Consider the following 18,163-nt stretch of genomic DNA (forward strand, 5'->3'; position numbering starts at 1 on the left):
TATTTAACTAACTTGAATCCCCTTTACCCATGGATACTTTGTGATAACTTTGGACAAAATTCAGGAAAATGTCAATATAATGTGAAAAGTTATCAGATAGACAGACATCTAGACATAGGGACGCACAGACAGACATGTGATCACAAAACTCTCTTGAACTTTTTGGGTCAGGTAAGTTAAAAGAGATAAACGAAACACTGGAATTTAAGGGAAATGCGTGGTTATATGGGACTAAATCACAATAGAGTTCGGGTTTTGACAACAGCCATAACTAATATTCATTAATAACAAATGACATTTTGTACTTAAAAAGAAATGAGTAAATATGGAAATGAATGCAAATTGTCTCCAACTGGGGTTATAGGGCAGGCATATCGCATATATATCTCACTTGTTGATATTATACAAAATCAATCTTCCTTCACATTCGCTTTATATATAGTGACTTACTTGTGTGTTGCTTTCATAATTTCAGTAAATCGATACCTTTGATTCACATTATTTTTATCATCTGTATATAGCTTTCATAAAAATAGTAAGTACCAAATCATTCATTCCCTCCAAATGGTGGGCGTGAGAGAGGGCACCTGCCAATTCTCGGAGTGCACTATACGTATACGTTTGGAGCATATATATATGCAATAAATGGATTTTTAATGATATAATATGTGAATTTTCTCCATGTTTGAATTAGCACGTGTTTTGGACCATAAGTATAATTATATACGATGTACGCTGGGATGTCTTTTTGGCAGTTTTTATTTTATGACATTTATAAACTTGATCACCAATGTCTACAATCTGTTATCAACTTTACATAGTTGTTATCTGTGGCCACGATTCAAAAGAATTACAAACTATAATTAATAAAATGAAATATGTCAGGAAAAAATTAATATATACATGTTTCCATTATTTCTTTGGCAACATAAGTGTACGTAGATGTGTTCTGGAAATTAATCACATTTTACAGGTGGCATGGATTCCTGTCATACAACCTGTGTTTTTCACACTAAGTACATGCAACATAACAGAATTTACATACAAATTGCTCATATATCTCCATGTCCAAAACAATCTCCTCATAGCAACACATTCAAAGAAACCAACAAACACACACACAATATGTTCAGCATGTTCCTAATAATTTTTTTTTTCGAATATATACTTTATTTGATCATATTGTGTTTTTGCGAAGTCATTAAAAGAAGGTGAATGGTTACAATATATACACGTGTATAAGGCTAACTTATACGTGACTTTTTCTGCAAACAATTCCTAACTGAAAATGTATGACAATTTACAACAATAAACAACGAGAATGTCGCCAAAATGCTGTACGATAAAAGTTCTAAAGAAATCAATGACAATTTAAGGACAACTTTATGAGGTGGCTGACCTGTCATCCCTCTTACTTTTGAAAACAAGTGAAAAAAAATTATATAATTTTTATCCTACCTTGTAAAAGTGCAAAAAATCCCTGAAGTAGAACGCATATTACAAAGCACGAGAGCGTCATCTTCAACCAAGAAATGTCAAACTTCCAGAAGAATTCATCAAGATTTCACTACAGGAAAGTTTAAGCAATTTAAGAAAAAAGTCTGTTAAAGAAATTACACAAGGAACACCGTCACTCTACATGTTGTGAAGATTGTAGGGTTATGAAACCTTTGTTTTATGTTTCTACGACTGTAGGACCATATTTCTGAGGAGAGAAGAGACAGTAGAAACAGAGCGATTTGTCAAGCCGAACTATAACCGTGAAGACGGGTCACTTTCTGTCAACTGTGACGTGCGTATAAAATTAACATCAACCAGACATGGATTTCACAAAACCAAGAGAATTCATTTATTTTTATTTCAAGATTTGAGCATTTGCAGTAATCATCCTTGTTAATTTTTTTTAGATTATCTTGATCAATGACTTAATGTGTCCAATTAATTTCATTAATGTGCGATCAGACTATAAAATATGACATGCATTAAATTAGAGGTCTATAAAAATTATCTTCGGGAATAATCTATATTTTATCACCCACAAACGCAAATAAGCGTCTTTACTTTTTTAAATTTTTATTTAATTATTTTTTTTTTCTCTTGAAAGTTGTCAACATATTTACTTAATGTTCTTTTCTAAGAGAAAAAAAAGATACAAAGTCTGGGTAGAAGATGAGGTAAATAAATTTCAAATGAACCAAAAACATGTTTATTCTTTCTCCATGAATGCCAAATTTTGCAATTTATTCATTTACTAAGCGACATGTGAACATAAAAAGGTGTACCGCAAAAATAAAATGTATGACGGAGTGGTCTTGCTTGACTTCATAACTGAATGACCACAGTCAGTGTGCTGTGCAACACAGATAAAAGTCTAAACATCACATAATTTTGTATTTTAACTGACAAGTTTCGGTCCAATTGTTTGGTCATAAATGTTAAACAAATTTAGACTACGGATTTCTCCTGTGTACCTGATTACAATGCAAAGTGCTCCGAACTTTATGGAACTCGGCTATTTTTCGTTGCATTCCTTTTTTTCATTTTATCATATTTACTAGGGGAGGTAAATGCAAAATTTACGACATTACCTCCCCCTGGTAAATTCAAAATTTACAACATGATCATTTATTTGAACTTAGGAGGGGGCATAGGCTTCTCTGTAAAAAAAAAATAACAGTTAAAGTCACGAAGAAAACTAGTAGATTCACTGTCCATACAATCACTACCTTAATAGTAGTTTTACCAGATATTGGTATATTTACTAGATAAGATTAGTAAAAATTTATGAGTAACTTTCACTAGGTATCTAAGTATCTATACGACCCCCGCTCCACAACTCACTATCTTAACCATTAAACCGAAAGTTTACTAATCACGACCAACGCTTTATGAAACACACTAGTTAAATTCACTAGGTTTTTCTTTCAGTGTTAGAATACAGAACCTAGCCTATACTAATTTAAGCTATGCCCACGGGCAGGTAACGTTTTCAACATCTCTGTTCATTAATAAAACAATCTCGATCTACAGTAATTCTGGAAGAGAATTCTACACACATACGCCATCTGGTAAAGGGACTTTTGATAAACCAAGGTTATTTGTGTAGTGAACCAGGAACAGTATGATGTTTTCCCTGCACTCTCAGTGCCCATCGAAATTCCAACAGATTGTTGGAGAAGCTGGTCTGACCAGAGACTACATGTACATAGATGTCGATATCGATAAGGAATTCCATATCCCTTTAAAATCATTTTCTAGGTACTGGTGTGTAGAATCAAAACGATTTTCATCGTTTACGAAGTAAAATTGTTGTTTTGATTTTCTTTGTTTACGAAGTAAAATTGTTGATGACTAATCCCAGGACAGGCGCATACTATCGTTTTTGACAGTGTGGGTTGGGGGGTGGCACACAAAAATCAACTCATCCAATCTAATTAAAATTAGATCTTTGATCCGCTCCAGTTTGATCGCTACACAAAGATCTAATTTTAATTAGATTGCAACTCATCTGGAAAAACTTTGATAAGCAAAAAGAAATCCCTAAACTCCTCCATCCAAAATGTATTTCTTGGGGATGGGGGGTAAGTCGAATAAATTAGCTGGAGAAATCCCTGATTAGGTTCCAACATTTTTGAACACCCCACCCCCTCTCATTGGCGTCGGAAGCAAATTGAAAGTGGGGGGGGGGGGGCTAGGTGAAAAAAAAAAATTTTATACCTTCGAAAAAACCTGACAAGCAAAAAAAAAGGGGGGAAGTGTCCATTTCCCAAACACGAAAATCACGAAAAATATATTTGAAAAGAAGGAAGGGGGGCTAAGCCCCCCTTGCCCCCCGGTTCCGACGCCTATGCCCTCTGTTGCTACGTCCGGGCAGTCCTTACAAGATATAAACGATTTTTAAAAAAAGTCTATGATATCAAAACATGAAGTTTTAAAACGCTATATGTTTAATGTGACTGACTTTTTAAAAAAAGACTCGATTTTTTTTATTTTTCAAAAGGTCTTTAGGAACTTTGAAAATTCACATTTGATTTGTAAACGTCGCTTCAAGAAAATGTTGTAGCGATAACAGAGGCGATGTTGTAACTCACCCAGCCACCCTCACCACCACCACCTACGGAAGCCCGTTGGTGCCACGTACGAAAATATTTTATCTGGCGGCCGCCACTTATTATTTGGCGGCCGCCACTTGTATATCTGGCGGTCAAAACAAATAATATATGTGGCGGTCGCCACTTATTATTTGGCGGCCGCCACTTATATATCTGGCGGCCGCCAAATAATTTATCTGGCGGCCGCCACATATTTTTCTGGCGGCCGCTATATAATATCTGGCGGCCGCCACATAATTTATCTGGCGGCCGCTATATAACATCTGGCGGCCGCCACTTATTATTTGGCGGCCGCCAAAAATTTATCCGGCGGCCGCCACTTATATATCTGGCGGCCGCTACATAATATTTGACGGCCACACATAATTTATATGGCGGCCGCCAGATAACACCTGGCTTCCTGATGCGCGCTCATGTTTTAATGTGTGGTTTAAGAGGTGGATACAGTGTAAAAATTATAATAGCAACATCAATCAACCAAACTTGTAAGAGATTTATTATGAACCAACACTCCAATCCACACTTCTCATAGATATCTTTTTGCATAGAGCAGATTAATATTTGATTTGAATTATGCAAGTATTTGTAGTGTTTGGATTATTAAGAAGCCTCATCAGGGGTCACGGACATGAATCATGGTGTTTGCTGTAATCTATGATTGGTTGAGAATTAAATAAAGTATTGCATTTTGGATTTCCAAGAATGGTGTTCCAATATTTTAGAATTCGTTTTTATCATTTACTTTTTTATCAATAAGCAGCGGTTGTGTCAACATCCATCTTCTTAACCCAATAACACTCACCTTTTGCAAAATAATTTATGTGGCGGCCGCCAAATAATAAATGGCGGCCGCCAGATATATATTTGGCGGCCGCCAAATAATAAGTAGCGGCCGCCAGATATATATGTGGCGGCCGCCAAATAATAAGTGGCGGCCGCCAGATATATATGTGGCGGCCGCCAAATAATAAGTGGCGGCAGCCAGATAAAATATTTTTCGTAAGTGGCACCAACGGGCTTCCGTAACCATCAACCAAGCTCAGGAGAATTTTATTAGACACAAAATCTTACAAAAATACATTAATTACTAGTCTATCATACCCATTTTATTTCAATACATGTTATAAATTTCCGCTTTTGTTAAGTTTTAGAAATTGGCCCTTTACGTTATATTCAAGTCATTTATTGACAAAACCATCACATTGGCGTCGGAAGCAAATTAAAAGTGGGGGGGGGGGGCTAAGTGTAAAGAAATTTTTTTATACCTTTAAAAGAAATGACAAGCAAAAAAAAAAGAAGGGAAATTCCAATTTCTCAAACACGAAAATCCTATTTCGGGGGGGGGGGGGGGGGGGTTACATGTAGGTTCGAACTTCATACCAAATTCTTTTCTAAACACCACCACTTTCCCTATCTTTAACCTATACTGCGACATGTCTGTGGAAAGTTCATATAAATACGAAGCAATGTTCAATGTCTATACTAAGTATATATTTGGAGAAAAAGTGGGGGGCTAAGCCCCCCCCCCCAGCCCCCCACCCCGGTTCCGACGCCTATGCATCATAGACTGGCATATAGTCATATATATATACTAGGGAAATTTTCAATGTTGATACAAAATAACCAATAAGATAAAATTTATGCAAGATCAGCCAGAGTTCAGGTAGATGTTGATTTGCAATTAAAGTCACATCCGGTCAAAATTAGCTGCAGAACTGTAGCTCTCCGAAAAAAAATGTTTTGTCAGACCGGAGAGCTACAGTGACTGTGCCACCCATTGAAAAAACTATATTCATTGCGCACAAAAAATGCACTGTTTCTCGTTTTTTTTCTCCATGTTTTTCAAATTGTCATCTCAAAATATTACTAACCGTATGATCCTAACATATTCTTCGACTGTTTCCACAACAAAACATTCCTTATAAGTGTTGTTAACAGCCCGCCTGGACCTGAAATTGATATGTTCGAAAAATTCGTCTATTTATACTGCCATTATTGTTTGCAAGATAATGTTTGGGCTAACGCGTTTCGTGCAGATGTCAACTGCGAGAGTACTTGATAATTGAATTTAGCTTCTTGCAATTGAGGTAAGAATTTGAAAGAATTAATACACAACTATACGCAAAATTTTGTGCGCGATAAATATACAGTTTTGTCAATGGGTGGTACTGTGGCTATTCAGTTTGTCAATGTATTTCTTTTTCGGAAAGCAATACAGTTCTGCAGCTAGGTCAAAACAAATTATTTGTCCTAAATTCGAGTTGTATACCGTAAAGGGTCAATCACTAAGCAATGTACAATTTCAAATGTATGCTCTTTAATATTGGTCAAAGAAACTACTGATGTATGATAGGTTAGAAATCCATTTATTTTTCAAAATAAATTAATTGTTTCATAAAAATACCTTGAAGCTTTTGGTTTTTTTTTTTCTTTTGTTATTTGAATGATATCAAAAATAGATTTCATCACCTAGAGTTTCAGAATTTCTTCTGCTACAACAAGGGGTGTCATTGATAAGAATTGCACATCTTACCAAATTATCATCTCTGAGACTCATCAATGTCTTTCTGATCTTTTTTTATTATTATTTTCAAATGTACATGTATAAATAAATTAAGACTACGATAAGAGGAAAATAAATAAATGATAATAAGGGACCAGGCAAAATTTATCACAATGATGGGACCAGTACAAAACAAAATCCTCATTTTGAAAAAGTACGTGTCCCATGGCTTTGGTTTTTAAAAAAAATATCTGTCCCATGCCTTGAGACTTATAAAAAAAAGTTATTGTCCCATGGTTACATCTTGGTGTTAGTGAGATAACTGGAACAAAACTAAGGAGTCTCTCATTCTACAGATATTTCAAACATCGAAAAAAAATGTTGTTTTTTTTTCTTTGTTCATCTTCATATGTTGTAATATTTTCCTTAAAAGATTTGTGTTGCCATTTGTATCCTTTACTTCAGTTTCAAAGATGTGATTTTTTTCTCGATTTTTTGAAAACTAAAATGAATATTTCACTTGGGTTAAGTACTGTGTCATTGAAAAAAAAGGTTGTAACCCGTGGGTACTTAATGCTAAAAATGTTTTTGTCCCATGGTTTTATTCGATGAAAAAACTCTTTGTCCCATGCCCGATTGTACCGGTCCCATCATTGTGATAAATTTTGCCTGGTCCCTAATATTGAAAAACATTTTTGGGCATCGGGCTCGAGCTTCTTTTTCTATTATTTCCGGATTTCCCCTTCTTTCTAAAATAGCTCAACGTCGAAAAAGGGCCAATCAGATTGCAAAACCGCAGGGCGACACGTGTATTGTCCCTTGGGCTACGAATTCATCAAATTGTCTTATCTCCGAATTGCCACGTTGAACAATAGCCGTATATATCCGTTTATACACCTGTCATCACATCCTTTCCGAAACCCTCACAAGATGGCGAATTTAACGTTCCTATGCATTGCAAGCTTTTTAGTTGTCCTCGTTGCTACAGAGGAAGGGGAACTGAAAATAGATGTTTTGAAGACTGTAGATGATTGCCAAAAGAAAAGCAAGCGACTGGATATGCTTAGCATGCATTACGTAGGGACATTAGAAGATGGCTCCAAATTTGACTCCAGGTGAGAACCTTTACATACGTGTACACCCGTATGTGTATATATGCAACATTTATGAGTGTGCACCTGAGGTTGAAGGTTACAAGGTTTACTAACAAACAGCTGACATCTACGAAAAAGAAATAAGGTAGATCTATTTAACAAGACACATCAAGAAAGACACGTGTAACTTTTTTAATGGATCATGGTTCATAAAGAACTAACATATGCACACATCTAATTCTAAGTGGAAATCAACCATGGAGCAATAACGAATGGCATAAATAATTACTCCTTCTTTATTCAATTTATACATAAGGGAATAAAACTTTGTGTATAATAATAAGCTTCTATATACATTTTAATATAAAGTGCATCTGACAGTCTGGTAGTATTATATTGCCAGTATTGTATATCCTTTTTGTCAGCGAAGCTCATGGTAGACTGTTTGTATTCCAACTAGGACTTGGGCAGTTAGGCATGAGGTAGGTTAGACATATATGTAAGGGAGCAGGGGGCAAGAGGGAGTGTCCTGGGTAAATGGTCCTAGAGATGTTTGCTGAACATTCTGAATGAAAAAAAGTAGTATTCCTTATAGAAGCATACATGTACATCACAATGAACATACCTGTAGACAATAGTGTTTTGAAAGTGGTCAGTCATTAATTTGAAAAAAAATAATTTATTACGTGTATTATCCCGTGGTTTGTCTTTTGTTCAAGAATAATGTTTTAGCAATTAATGGAAATTAAATGAAAGCTTCATAATTCTAACATTTTATTTTAATTTAACAATTTTACCTTTTCCTTAAGGATTTGTTACTTTTTTTATTTATAGAGCAGTTAAGTTTTGTATCATGAAAAACCATCTTAATGATATTTTTACTTAATACTGTATGTTCTATTGAAATTTTTTCTACAGTGCTGACCATGGACAGCCTTTTTCTTTCCAACTGGGTATTGGACAGGTCATAAAAGGTTGGGACCAGGGGCTGCTGGACATGTGTATCGGAGAAAAGAGAAAGCTGACCATTCCCTCTCACCTCGGGTATGGTGACCAGGGAGCAGGTGAGCTGTGATTACTTATCTATTTACCTTAACCTGCATCAGGTAAAATATTGTGTATATTACATAAATTATTCTTACTAGGTGTCTACATAAATAATAATATTCATTTGAACCTGACTCTCTGTATCAGGTATCTTGTGGCATATAGCACTTAAATTATCCTCAGTAAATGCATTGTCATGGTAACAACTACTAAATGCAGATCTCTAGTTATATAAAAATTACCTAAAATGAAAAAAATGGGCTTGTACCTATGTGCATGCATGAATTTTTTTAAGTATTGATTAATTAATTAGGGCATAGTCTATAATTAACAAAAGCGCATATTTGAATATTATGGTAAATAAATCAACATAACAAACTCTAGATCTTTTGCTATTCATTTCCTCAATGGCTGCGAATAAATATGTGGTATGCATACTAATTAGGTTAAAAGATTTACTAAGGTCACAGACAGGAATATCAATTATTAATTTTCCTGATCAATATGAAGCTTCTAGGTAAATTTTATAATTTCAGGATGTTTAAAATATTTTACATACTAAGATGTTGTCCCTGGTTTTTTATAGGAGAGAAAATCCCCCCAAAGGCCACCCTTATTTTCGAGGTAGAACTTCTAGATATTCAAGATGGACCTAAACCTGAGAACATCTTTAAAAAGATTGACACAGATGAAGACAACAGGCTCTCTAGGGAAGAGGTCAGTCATAGTCATAAATTCTCAGCTCACTCACAGGTGAAAGGATGTAGGTTAAAGGGGTTCTCCTTCACAATTTAATCGGAAAGATACCTATCACAATATTAACTTGAAGCTACTAATTCTGTCTCTGAGTTTTCTGTCATGGTGAAAATACTTTTACCTCTAAAATTGTTCCATACACTTTTCCACATTATCACTTTGTTTTGTAATATTATGGATTTGCGAATATGTGTTAATAGGTCATTAATTTTTTTTCACTGAAGAAATGGTGATTTTTAGTTGGATAGAGGTAGTAAGAGTTAATGTTCTTACTCATACTTCACAGTCCTATTCTGTACCAACTGTCTGATCTTTAACATGTATGGATCTAGTACTTGTATGTAGTTGTTGGATTTTTTTTTTCTTCTTTGTGGTGGACTCAACTAGAGTAGAGGTAGACATTTGAAATATTCAATGTTTTTGGTAAATGACATTGTCTAGATGCCGCATCTGACTGTAAGCTGACTTTGTATTGCAGATCTCAGATTTTATAGTTAAACAAAGCGAGCAGTCCGGACAGAAAATAGACCCTGCTGCCAAGGAGCACACTGACGTCGTAGAAAACATTTTCCAGCACGAAGATAAAGACAAAGATGGCCACATCTCCCACGATGAATTTAGCGGACCCAAACATGATGAATTATAAATTTACAATTGTAGGCACACAATTTCAGGTTTTGCTAGCACTGCACAGGCATTTTATTCACATTTAAGTTTTAGTTGGCTCTTGAAAGTCATGCAACCTTAAAAAAAATTGTTTCTGAAAAGTTCTCTGTAATTTTATTTTGTTTGAATTAAGATATAAACTAACCTTCAGATGCTTTTGTCTTGCATGACTTTAAAGATCCAGTGGTTAATGTTTTTGTTTTCAGCTTGCCTATAGACTTGATCACTAACATTCTCACAGTTTTAGAAATTACCTGCTTTGCTCCATGAAGTTTTTTTTTTCCTTTTTTTTTTTTTTGCTTCACATTTTATTAATGTTGCATACACACATTATAAATAACCTTTTTATTCCCCTTTTATTAAAAATCATTCATTTCAATTTTTTTTTTTCAAAACTATACTTTTAATACCATGCTATTATTGCATATTATTCTATATCTTATTATATCCTTACATTTGATTGGATAGATCTATATGACAGAAATAGCTTGAAACAGCTTGAAATTAAAAGGTTGACTAAATACCACACTGCATGATCTAATTCATTTTGATCACTGAGTTTACTGCATCTTCACTAAAAAATGGACTCAAGGTATTGATAGTCCTGCATGCTCATTTAAATATAGTCATAGCTAATTAACTGCATTTTTAACTGGGGAAAAATTTATTTGTGGCATGCAAAAAATACTTACCAGTAGTTAGTCAGTGCATTATTAGTCATTTCTTACGTTGCACATTAATAAGTTTGCCATATTAACCAGGATAAAAACATTTTTTATTTATGTATTAAATTTTAAATCATAAGAATTTTAAATATTTTAAAAACACAAAAAATTGAAGATAAATAAAAGCATAAGAAGATGAATTGTGATTTAAGAGAAAGAACAGATGAAGACAAAAAAAAATTACCTGGTAAACAAAATTTTGTTCAATATAAATCTGTCTAAGTATGGTTATTTATTTGCTCTTGCAGGTCTCTGAGTTTATTTTACAAGAATTAAAAACAGCATTCAAAAGTGATAACGTAGATACAAACAATGGACAGCACAAAGACCTCCTGGAAAGTGTTTTTGAGAAAGAAGACCAGGATAACGATGGCTTTATTTCTAAAGATGAATTTACAGGCCCCAAACATGATGAACTCTGAATGTTATCTAATAGGAATAGGAAACAGAATATCTGTAGATATAGAATTTAAATTATCAATAACTGTATTTTAAATTAACAGTATGTGTTTAATTTAGATTTACAGTTGTTGCTGTTTATTTTGCCAATTTCAGAAAGTGATAAGACCAAAAATTTGACAACTTTGGGTTGGAAAAAAAGCTAAAAATAGCCAGCAAATGGAAAGGGGGAACTGGGAAATTAAATTTGTCCAGAAGAGAATATTCTATGTAAACTCTGCACAAATAATTGTAAACAGTCAATTCTCTATGTCTGAAGTTTCAAGTTTTGATGTGAAAATGTTCTCCAGTTTTCAAAATTTACAATTTGTTGAAATTTAGCTATGTAATTTCTCCAAGAGTATTAAATCTTCAAGCTGTATGAAGTTTAGATAAACAATTTTTAATTTTCACATTTTCTGCAATCCATACTTTTTCTTCAAACAGATGGAGAAATTCTTGGTGATACCTTTTTTTTCCAGACAGATCATTGGTAGCTAGTCATTTGACGGAGAAGAATTATTTGTTTATTGGTGCTGGGCTTTAGTTTTTGTATCTTCTTAAAAGTATTGTGTCAGTTTCTCAATAAATAAATGTTTTCATACTGGCTAAAGCTTGTATTTGGCCTATTATGACAGATTTCGGCACATCTTGTGGATTTATCCCGTCAAACCTATGGATTTCCAGTGGACAATAAAAGTGAAGAACACATTAAGGTGGTGGATGGTATTTTTTACTGGGAAGATTCTAACAAGGATGGGTTTATAACTCATGCCGAATTCACAGGACCAAAGCACGACGAACTTTGATATTCCAAATATTTTATTTTTATGGAATTTGTCATATACTTCCCAGCTGCCCATTTATGTCATACCAAATTCATTCCACCATTATTATTATTATTATTATTGCATTTGTTTTTATTTATTTTATATAAATATTAGATGAAACATGTTGTTTTATTAAAAAAAAAATTCAATTATTTTTAATTCAGTTGTATTGAATTCTGGTTATCTAATTTTCTTAAGATTCCTTTGCCAAAAATTAACTAAGATATCAAAGACGCCTGCATTCACTTTAATCATGGTTTTGTTCACACTTTAATTCTTTCAGAGAATATTTAAAATTATTTTATTAGTACATGTACACTAATTTATCAAATTTTATTGATTGTTAAGAGAAAGATGGAATTTTCTTCAAGCAAAGACTAAATTTAATGGTATGACTGAGCATGTTTTGTAAACAAGTCATATTTGTAATAAGTCAGTGTGCTTTATTTTAGAAGTGCTTGTTAATATGTGTTGAATGTTTGTAAGAGTTATTAAAAGACAATAACAACTTGTAAATATTGTTGTTCTTGCTTTTAAGTAACGTTGAATCGACACTTTTCAAAAGTTATGTCCCTTGGCCGCCATCTTTGGGGAAAACCCAGAGAATCTTCACAATTGCCTTTGTGGTTTTTCGGTTTTGTAACTCTGTCATCTGTCTGGAAAAATTCTATGCATCTTCTATAATGGTTTCCCCAAGATGGGGCTACCCATATACACTTAACAAAACTTCTAAGTGTTCACTCTAATAAATGTATTTATTCAAAAACTACTTTATAGAATGGTATGATATTTTCAACAAATATGAGTCTTCTCCACAATTTTTGAAAGAAAATCAAATATCATCGATGATACCATGACCCTGGCATTTGCTGAAACTATTGTAAAACCCGACATGAAATAGGAACTGGTGCAAAAAACGTGGACAAACATTTACTCACCATCGGAAGACACGTTACTCTAAACTAAGGGTAGAATAATCTTAGAATAACATTTCAGTCTGTCTCCATTAGAGAAGCATTTTGAGAGGAATGATATCGATCGAGCCATTTTGACAAAGTTATGCACCTTGGACTTAGAAAAATTCCAATTATTTGGGGGGTTAGTGTTTTACAAACATTTTTTGTTTCGTTTTATCCTACAAATGTATTCATGTACTTCTGTGATTCCTTTGTTTAATAATACTCAGTTGACCTTTAAGGCCCATAGGCCTCCTGTCTAATAAATGCATGTATGATATATATATACATATATTTTCTAAGAGTAAGGATATATTTCACTCAATGTTTTGGTAGTTTTATTCCAATTAAAAATATTTAGAGCTAATTGTGTTGGAATGCTTGCAAAGAATTCCTCTCTCTATATATACTATTCTCTATTGAGAAATTGAATGCAAAAAAAAGTTACATGTATGTAATAAGGATTAATTTTGATGTCCAGGAATGTCATCAAATGCAAATGTACTGCAACAACATTGAAGAAAAAATTATCAATCATTTTAGAAAAATTGCAAGTTCTAATAACTTCTTAGTTGATAAATGCATGTCACTCTGATTGGGTACAAATGTAGTTAGAGCAAATTAGAATATTGGTGCCAACATAAACTTGACAAGGTCTCCCAACAAATTGTTTTCGCATTTAAATATCAAACAAAAAAGACAATACATTGTTTATAAGAGTTTAATAAATAAATATCAACAAAAAGTACAAAATGTTGGTTTTTATAGCTCGTCCGAATTCTTTTTCTTCTTCATGGCGTTCGCTCCCATTTTGGACATGTGCGTGAATTCTGATGGGTCGAGCTGGCCATCACGGTTCTTATCAGACATTGTGAACAGGGTCTGTATCATCATTAAACGCATGCTATCGTCCATTTTCACTGGCATCATTTTCTGGAACTGCTCTCCGCTTACCACCTCTTCGATCTGAAGAACAAAATCAAAACTCAAAAAGAGGCATCATAACCTGTACATTTAGCAGGAAAATTCATTGTTACTCCTAGGATTGACTAAATTTTATCAAATAGGTCTTCTCATACCTCTTTAAAGTCTAGACCTCCATCTTTGTTAACGTCCATTCTATGGAATTGGTCAATGACGTCAAACTGGTCCTTAACTGTCAGCACTTCAATTTCTAAAATGACAGTGGCTCCACCTGGCACATCACCTTCAATGATAAATTATAAAAAGTTGTTACATTCTAAAAATACTAAATGTCATTAATTCTTTTTAAGAAATGTCTAAATATATTTATAACATTGTTGTTTCCTTACCAGACCCCTTGGACCCATATGCCAAAGCAGGGGGTATTGTAACGCGTCTTTTCTCTCCCTCACACATTCCGTCCACGCCCTGTTCTATGCCTTTGATTATTTGTCCCGATCCCATCGCAAATGAAATGGGTTCTCTCTCATAACTAAAAACAAAAAAAAAGTTCTCAAAAATTTTTAAAATTAAAAAAAATAAATAAAGAAATTAGAAAAATTAAAGAAAATGTATGTATACATGTACATGTAATTGTTTTTTAAAACATTTCTTTTAAGGTAGAAAAACTACGATTAGTAAATTGCTAGCCTTGTTTCCAGTGAAATAAAGGTCTTTGCAAATAATTGTTGAATTCACGATCAATAGTGTTTCTATATTGACGTACCTGTTAAAGAATTCAGTTCCATTTTCCAGAGTTCCTTTAAAATGAATTTGTACCAGGTTCCCGTCTTTGGCTTTTTTCTCACAGTCGCCGGGAGGGGGGACAATGGTGTATATTTCTACTTTCTTTGGTGATGGACTTCCATCTTTACAGAACACAAGCACAAAAACACAACAAAGACCCAGTAAGAGCTTGGCTAGCTTAGTGAGAGACATCTTTGGATAAATAAACATTAATGGGCGAATCTTATCGTTTATAAGATACGAATATTCAAAAGGGAAGGAAGCTAGAGGTTTTGATGAATTATCTTTTGTAGTACCCGAGCTACCCCCGGCATGACACGTACACCGTATTGCTAGCCGCGGGGGAGAGTTGCTTCACATTACAGCACTCGTTCTACCATCGCCTTCTTCCCTGTATCGCACACCTTTACTTACATTGACGGTCACCGATTGTCACCTTAAACTTTTAAGGTCACGAGTATCTAAAAATGTATGTATGAAGTAACATATATTCTCAAAAATTGGCTGTCGTTTTTGTTTTAAAAAAATGTATCATAACTTATTAATTTGTATTTGCTGATTAACTAAAAACAATTAAAGGACTGTACAAATATACATGCATTTGTCATAATAATTCGTATAGATAAGCGTAGGAACAAGTCACAAAAGAACCTAAGCCCACTTTTTACCAAACATATATATAAAGAAGCGAACCTAAAAAGAAAGAATCAGACAAGAAATCTTTGTAAAAATGACTGCGAAACGCTCTCTCTCTCTCTCTCTCTCTCTCTCTCTCTCTCTCTCTCTGCATATTTTCTCTTTTTAACATGTATTTGTCATTTTGATGAACAAAATTGTTTAAGAAAATTACGGTCGAATTATTGTCATAATCTGCATTGAGAAATATTCTCAATCACTGAGTTTTACGGTTCAGCCTTTTGTCCAAACATGATTTTAACAACACCGAGTTTTGCATAATATTTTCCCAATCCACCGATAAAGAATCAGTGTGTAAACTATCACTTACTGTTATTACACAATATTTCCATTTCTAATTTTTCCCTCTGTGATAACTCTTTGAAAGTTAGCGGAGTTAATTTCTTGATAATTCTACCGGAATATAAATTAGGAAGGTCAATAGGTCATGATCAGGAGCTAAGGAGGCCTAATATGCATACAAATCTCGTGCGCATCTGTCTCTGAGTCTGACGCTAAGGAGGCCAAATATGCATGAAAATCTCGTGCGGCTGCCGTTGTGTTTGATGTCAGTTGGCGAGGACTATTGAAATTGGGATGGAAATCCTCGTGTAATTTAAATCTATGTCTGCGTTTTTAAAGTCTAAATCTACAGATTTATTTCATAATGAAATGGAAATATAAGGAATCACTGTCTAGTTAGTATAGTATGCCAGGAACATCAACGATAGTGGGAAACATGGGATAATTTATGCATAACGGGCTTCGCCCGTTATGCAAATTATCCCATGTTTCCCACTATTGTTGATGCCCTGGCATACTATACTAACTAGACAGTGATTCCTTAAATAATATACAAACACAGACTCTTTATAGAATGAATTAACATGTCTGTTGTGAAGCAACTGAACTTTCCTTGAAATAAGTACATACACTCGTATTTACCTGCATATTTAAGGAATCACTGTCTAGTTAGTATAGTATGCCAGGGCATCAACAATAGTGGAACACAGACTCTTTATAGAATGAATTAACATGTCTGTTGTGAAGCAACTGAACTTTCCTTGAAATAAGTACATACACTCGTAACGCATATTTAAGGCGAAGCCCGTTATGGGATAATTTGCATAACGGGCGAAGCCCTTTATGCATAAATTATCCCATGTTTCCCACTATTGTTGATGTCCCTGGCATACTATACTAACTAAACAGTGATTCCTTATATTTCCATTTCATTGTGAAATAAATTTGTAGATTTAGACTTTAAAAATGCAGACATAGATTTAAATTACACGAGGATTTCCATCCCAATTTCAAGAGTCCTCGCCAACTGACATCAAACACAACGGCAGCCGCACGAGATTTTCATGCATATTTGGCCTCCTTAGCGTCAGACTCAGAGACAGATGCGCACGAGATTTGCATGCATATTAGGCCTCCTTAGCTCCTGATCATGACCTATTGACCTTCCTAATTTACATTCCGGTAGAATTATCAAGAAATTAACTCCGCTAACTTTCAAAGAGTTATCACAGAGAGAAAAATTAGAAATGGAAATATTTAAACTACAGACGTGTAGATAACATGTAATTTCATTCTGTTTATACTCGTTGGATATCTGTGATGGTCCTATTTCATTTACAGTTTTACAGCTGGTTATGGAATTATTAAACCAGCAAATTCATTTTTATAATATGAATACACATGTATTTATGACAGTCTTGACATAATATGGATCACATTTGATATTGCAACTTTACTAATTTAACTGCATGTATAAAGTTTAGACTACTTCAAAGTATTTTCTTTCATCATTGACGAGCACCACAGAAAATCAGCAGAGCCTGCCATGTTTATGCAATTAGTCTCGTAGTAATTTTTCTTCAGGAGTCTCTCATATCTGACTGTACCTTGATTCATGGTCACCAACAAACGTGTTCGACACAATTCCTTTTAGTTTAAAACTTTGTTACAAACAACCAAAAATCCATGTATCATTTCAATTTTTTATTATAAATAAAAATAAAGCATATGAAGGAATATCACAGTTCATCTCTAAATTCAATCTCATTTTCCTCTTTCTCCTTTTGTTGAAGTTTTTGGAAATCTTCAATGGCGTAGAATTCCTCTTGGGAAATGACGTCATCACCATTAGTGTCGCCCATGTTCATGATTGTTTGGGTCAGGAAAGCCACACTGCCCTCGTCACTTACCATATCGCCGAACATTTCAACGATATTGGGAAGAGAAAAATATTTCTTCATCTGCAAATAAGAAAAATAAGTTTATCATATTCAATTATTATTAAAATCAAAGTACATGTACTAAAAGTACTGAAGCGGTTAGCATGAATTCTGTCCAAATATTGATATTAAAGTACAGAAGGGCTTATCTTCGATGTAGTCAGACAACAACAAATACATAACTTTGCAGTATTTTCAATTTGTTCTAGGATGAAATGAAATATTTGATTAACAAAATCCTATTTTCCATTGAATTGCGAAACAAAAAATCTTTTTAACGATTTCATTTTAATTTGACCTCTGATTGTGTCCAAAAGTACCCACTGCGCAATAATAGATGCTGCAAATCTACATGTGATGTTCAATGACCTCTTATATTTTTAATTTTCAATTAGTCGTGTAATTCAA

The 18,163-nt window shown here is 34.0% G+C and overlaps 3 protein-coding genes across 4 annotated transcripts in view; 1 reads left to right on the forward strand and 2 right to left on the reverse strand.

Moving 5' to 3' along the window:
* Window positions 1-1,603, reverse strand: part of LOC134251607 (low-density lipoprotein receptor-related protein 2-like) — a 66,704-nt gene extending 65,101 nt beyond the window's left edge. The window contains exon 1 of the mRNA XM_062734015.1: window positions 1,459-1,603. Within this exon, the coding sequence (XP_062589999.1) occupies window positions 1,459-1,519 (61 nt within the window). The 5' untranslated portion in view covers window positions 1,520-1,603. The remainder of the gene's footprint in view (window positions 1-1,458) is intronic.
* Window positions 1,604-7,375: 5,772 nt separating this feature from the next.
* On the forward strand, window positions 7,376-12,687 carry LOC134251605 (uncharacterized). Of its 2 annotated transcripts, XM_062734013.1 has the most exons (5): window positions 7,378-7,730; window positions 8,628-8,773; window positions 9,343-9,473; window positions 9,991-10,168; window positions 11,152-11,277. In XM_062734013.1, the coding sequence occupies exons 1-4, from the start codon at window positions 7,546-7,548 to the stop codon at window positions 10,156-10,158; spliced, it is 630 nt and encodes a 209-aa protein (XP_062589997.1). In that variant the 5' UTR covers window positions 7,378-7,545; the 3' UTR covers window positions 10,159-10,168; window positions 11,152-11,277. The 2 variants fall into 2 exon arrangements, with proteins under 2 accessions (XP_062589996.1, XP_062589997.1); XM_062734012.1 differs by lacking the exons at window positions 9,991-10,168; window positions 11,152-11,277 and adding an exon at window positions 11,980-12,687 and having other exon boundaries at window positions 7,376-7,730.
* A 1,171-nt stretch (window positions 12,688-13,858) lies between these two features.
* LOC134251615 (uncharacterized) lies at window positions 13,859-15,029 on the reverse strand. The gene is made up of 4 exons (XM_062734021.1): window positions 14,818-15,029; window positions 14,441-14,583; window positions 14,207-14,334; window positions 13,859-14,093 (listed from the first exon to the last, which is right to left on the reverse strand). Exons 1-4 carry the CDS (start codon window positions 15,027-15,029, stop codon window positions 13,890-13,892), a joined length of 687 nt encoding a protein of 228 aa, XP_062590005.1. The 3' UTR covers window positions 13,859-13,889.
* Window positions 15,030-18,163: the final 3,134 nt, after the last annotated feature.

This window comes from Saccostrea cucullata, unplaced genomic scaffold (genome assembly GCF_032062105.1).
Source record: "Saccostrea cucullata isolate Sc308-1 unplaced genomic scaffold, CSIRO_AGI_Scuc_v1 ctg37, whole genome shotgun sequence".
Taxonomy (NCBI): domain Eukaryota; kingdom Metazoa; phylum Mollusca; class Bivalvia; order Ostreida; family Ostreidae; genus Saccostrea; species Saccostrea cuccullata.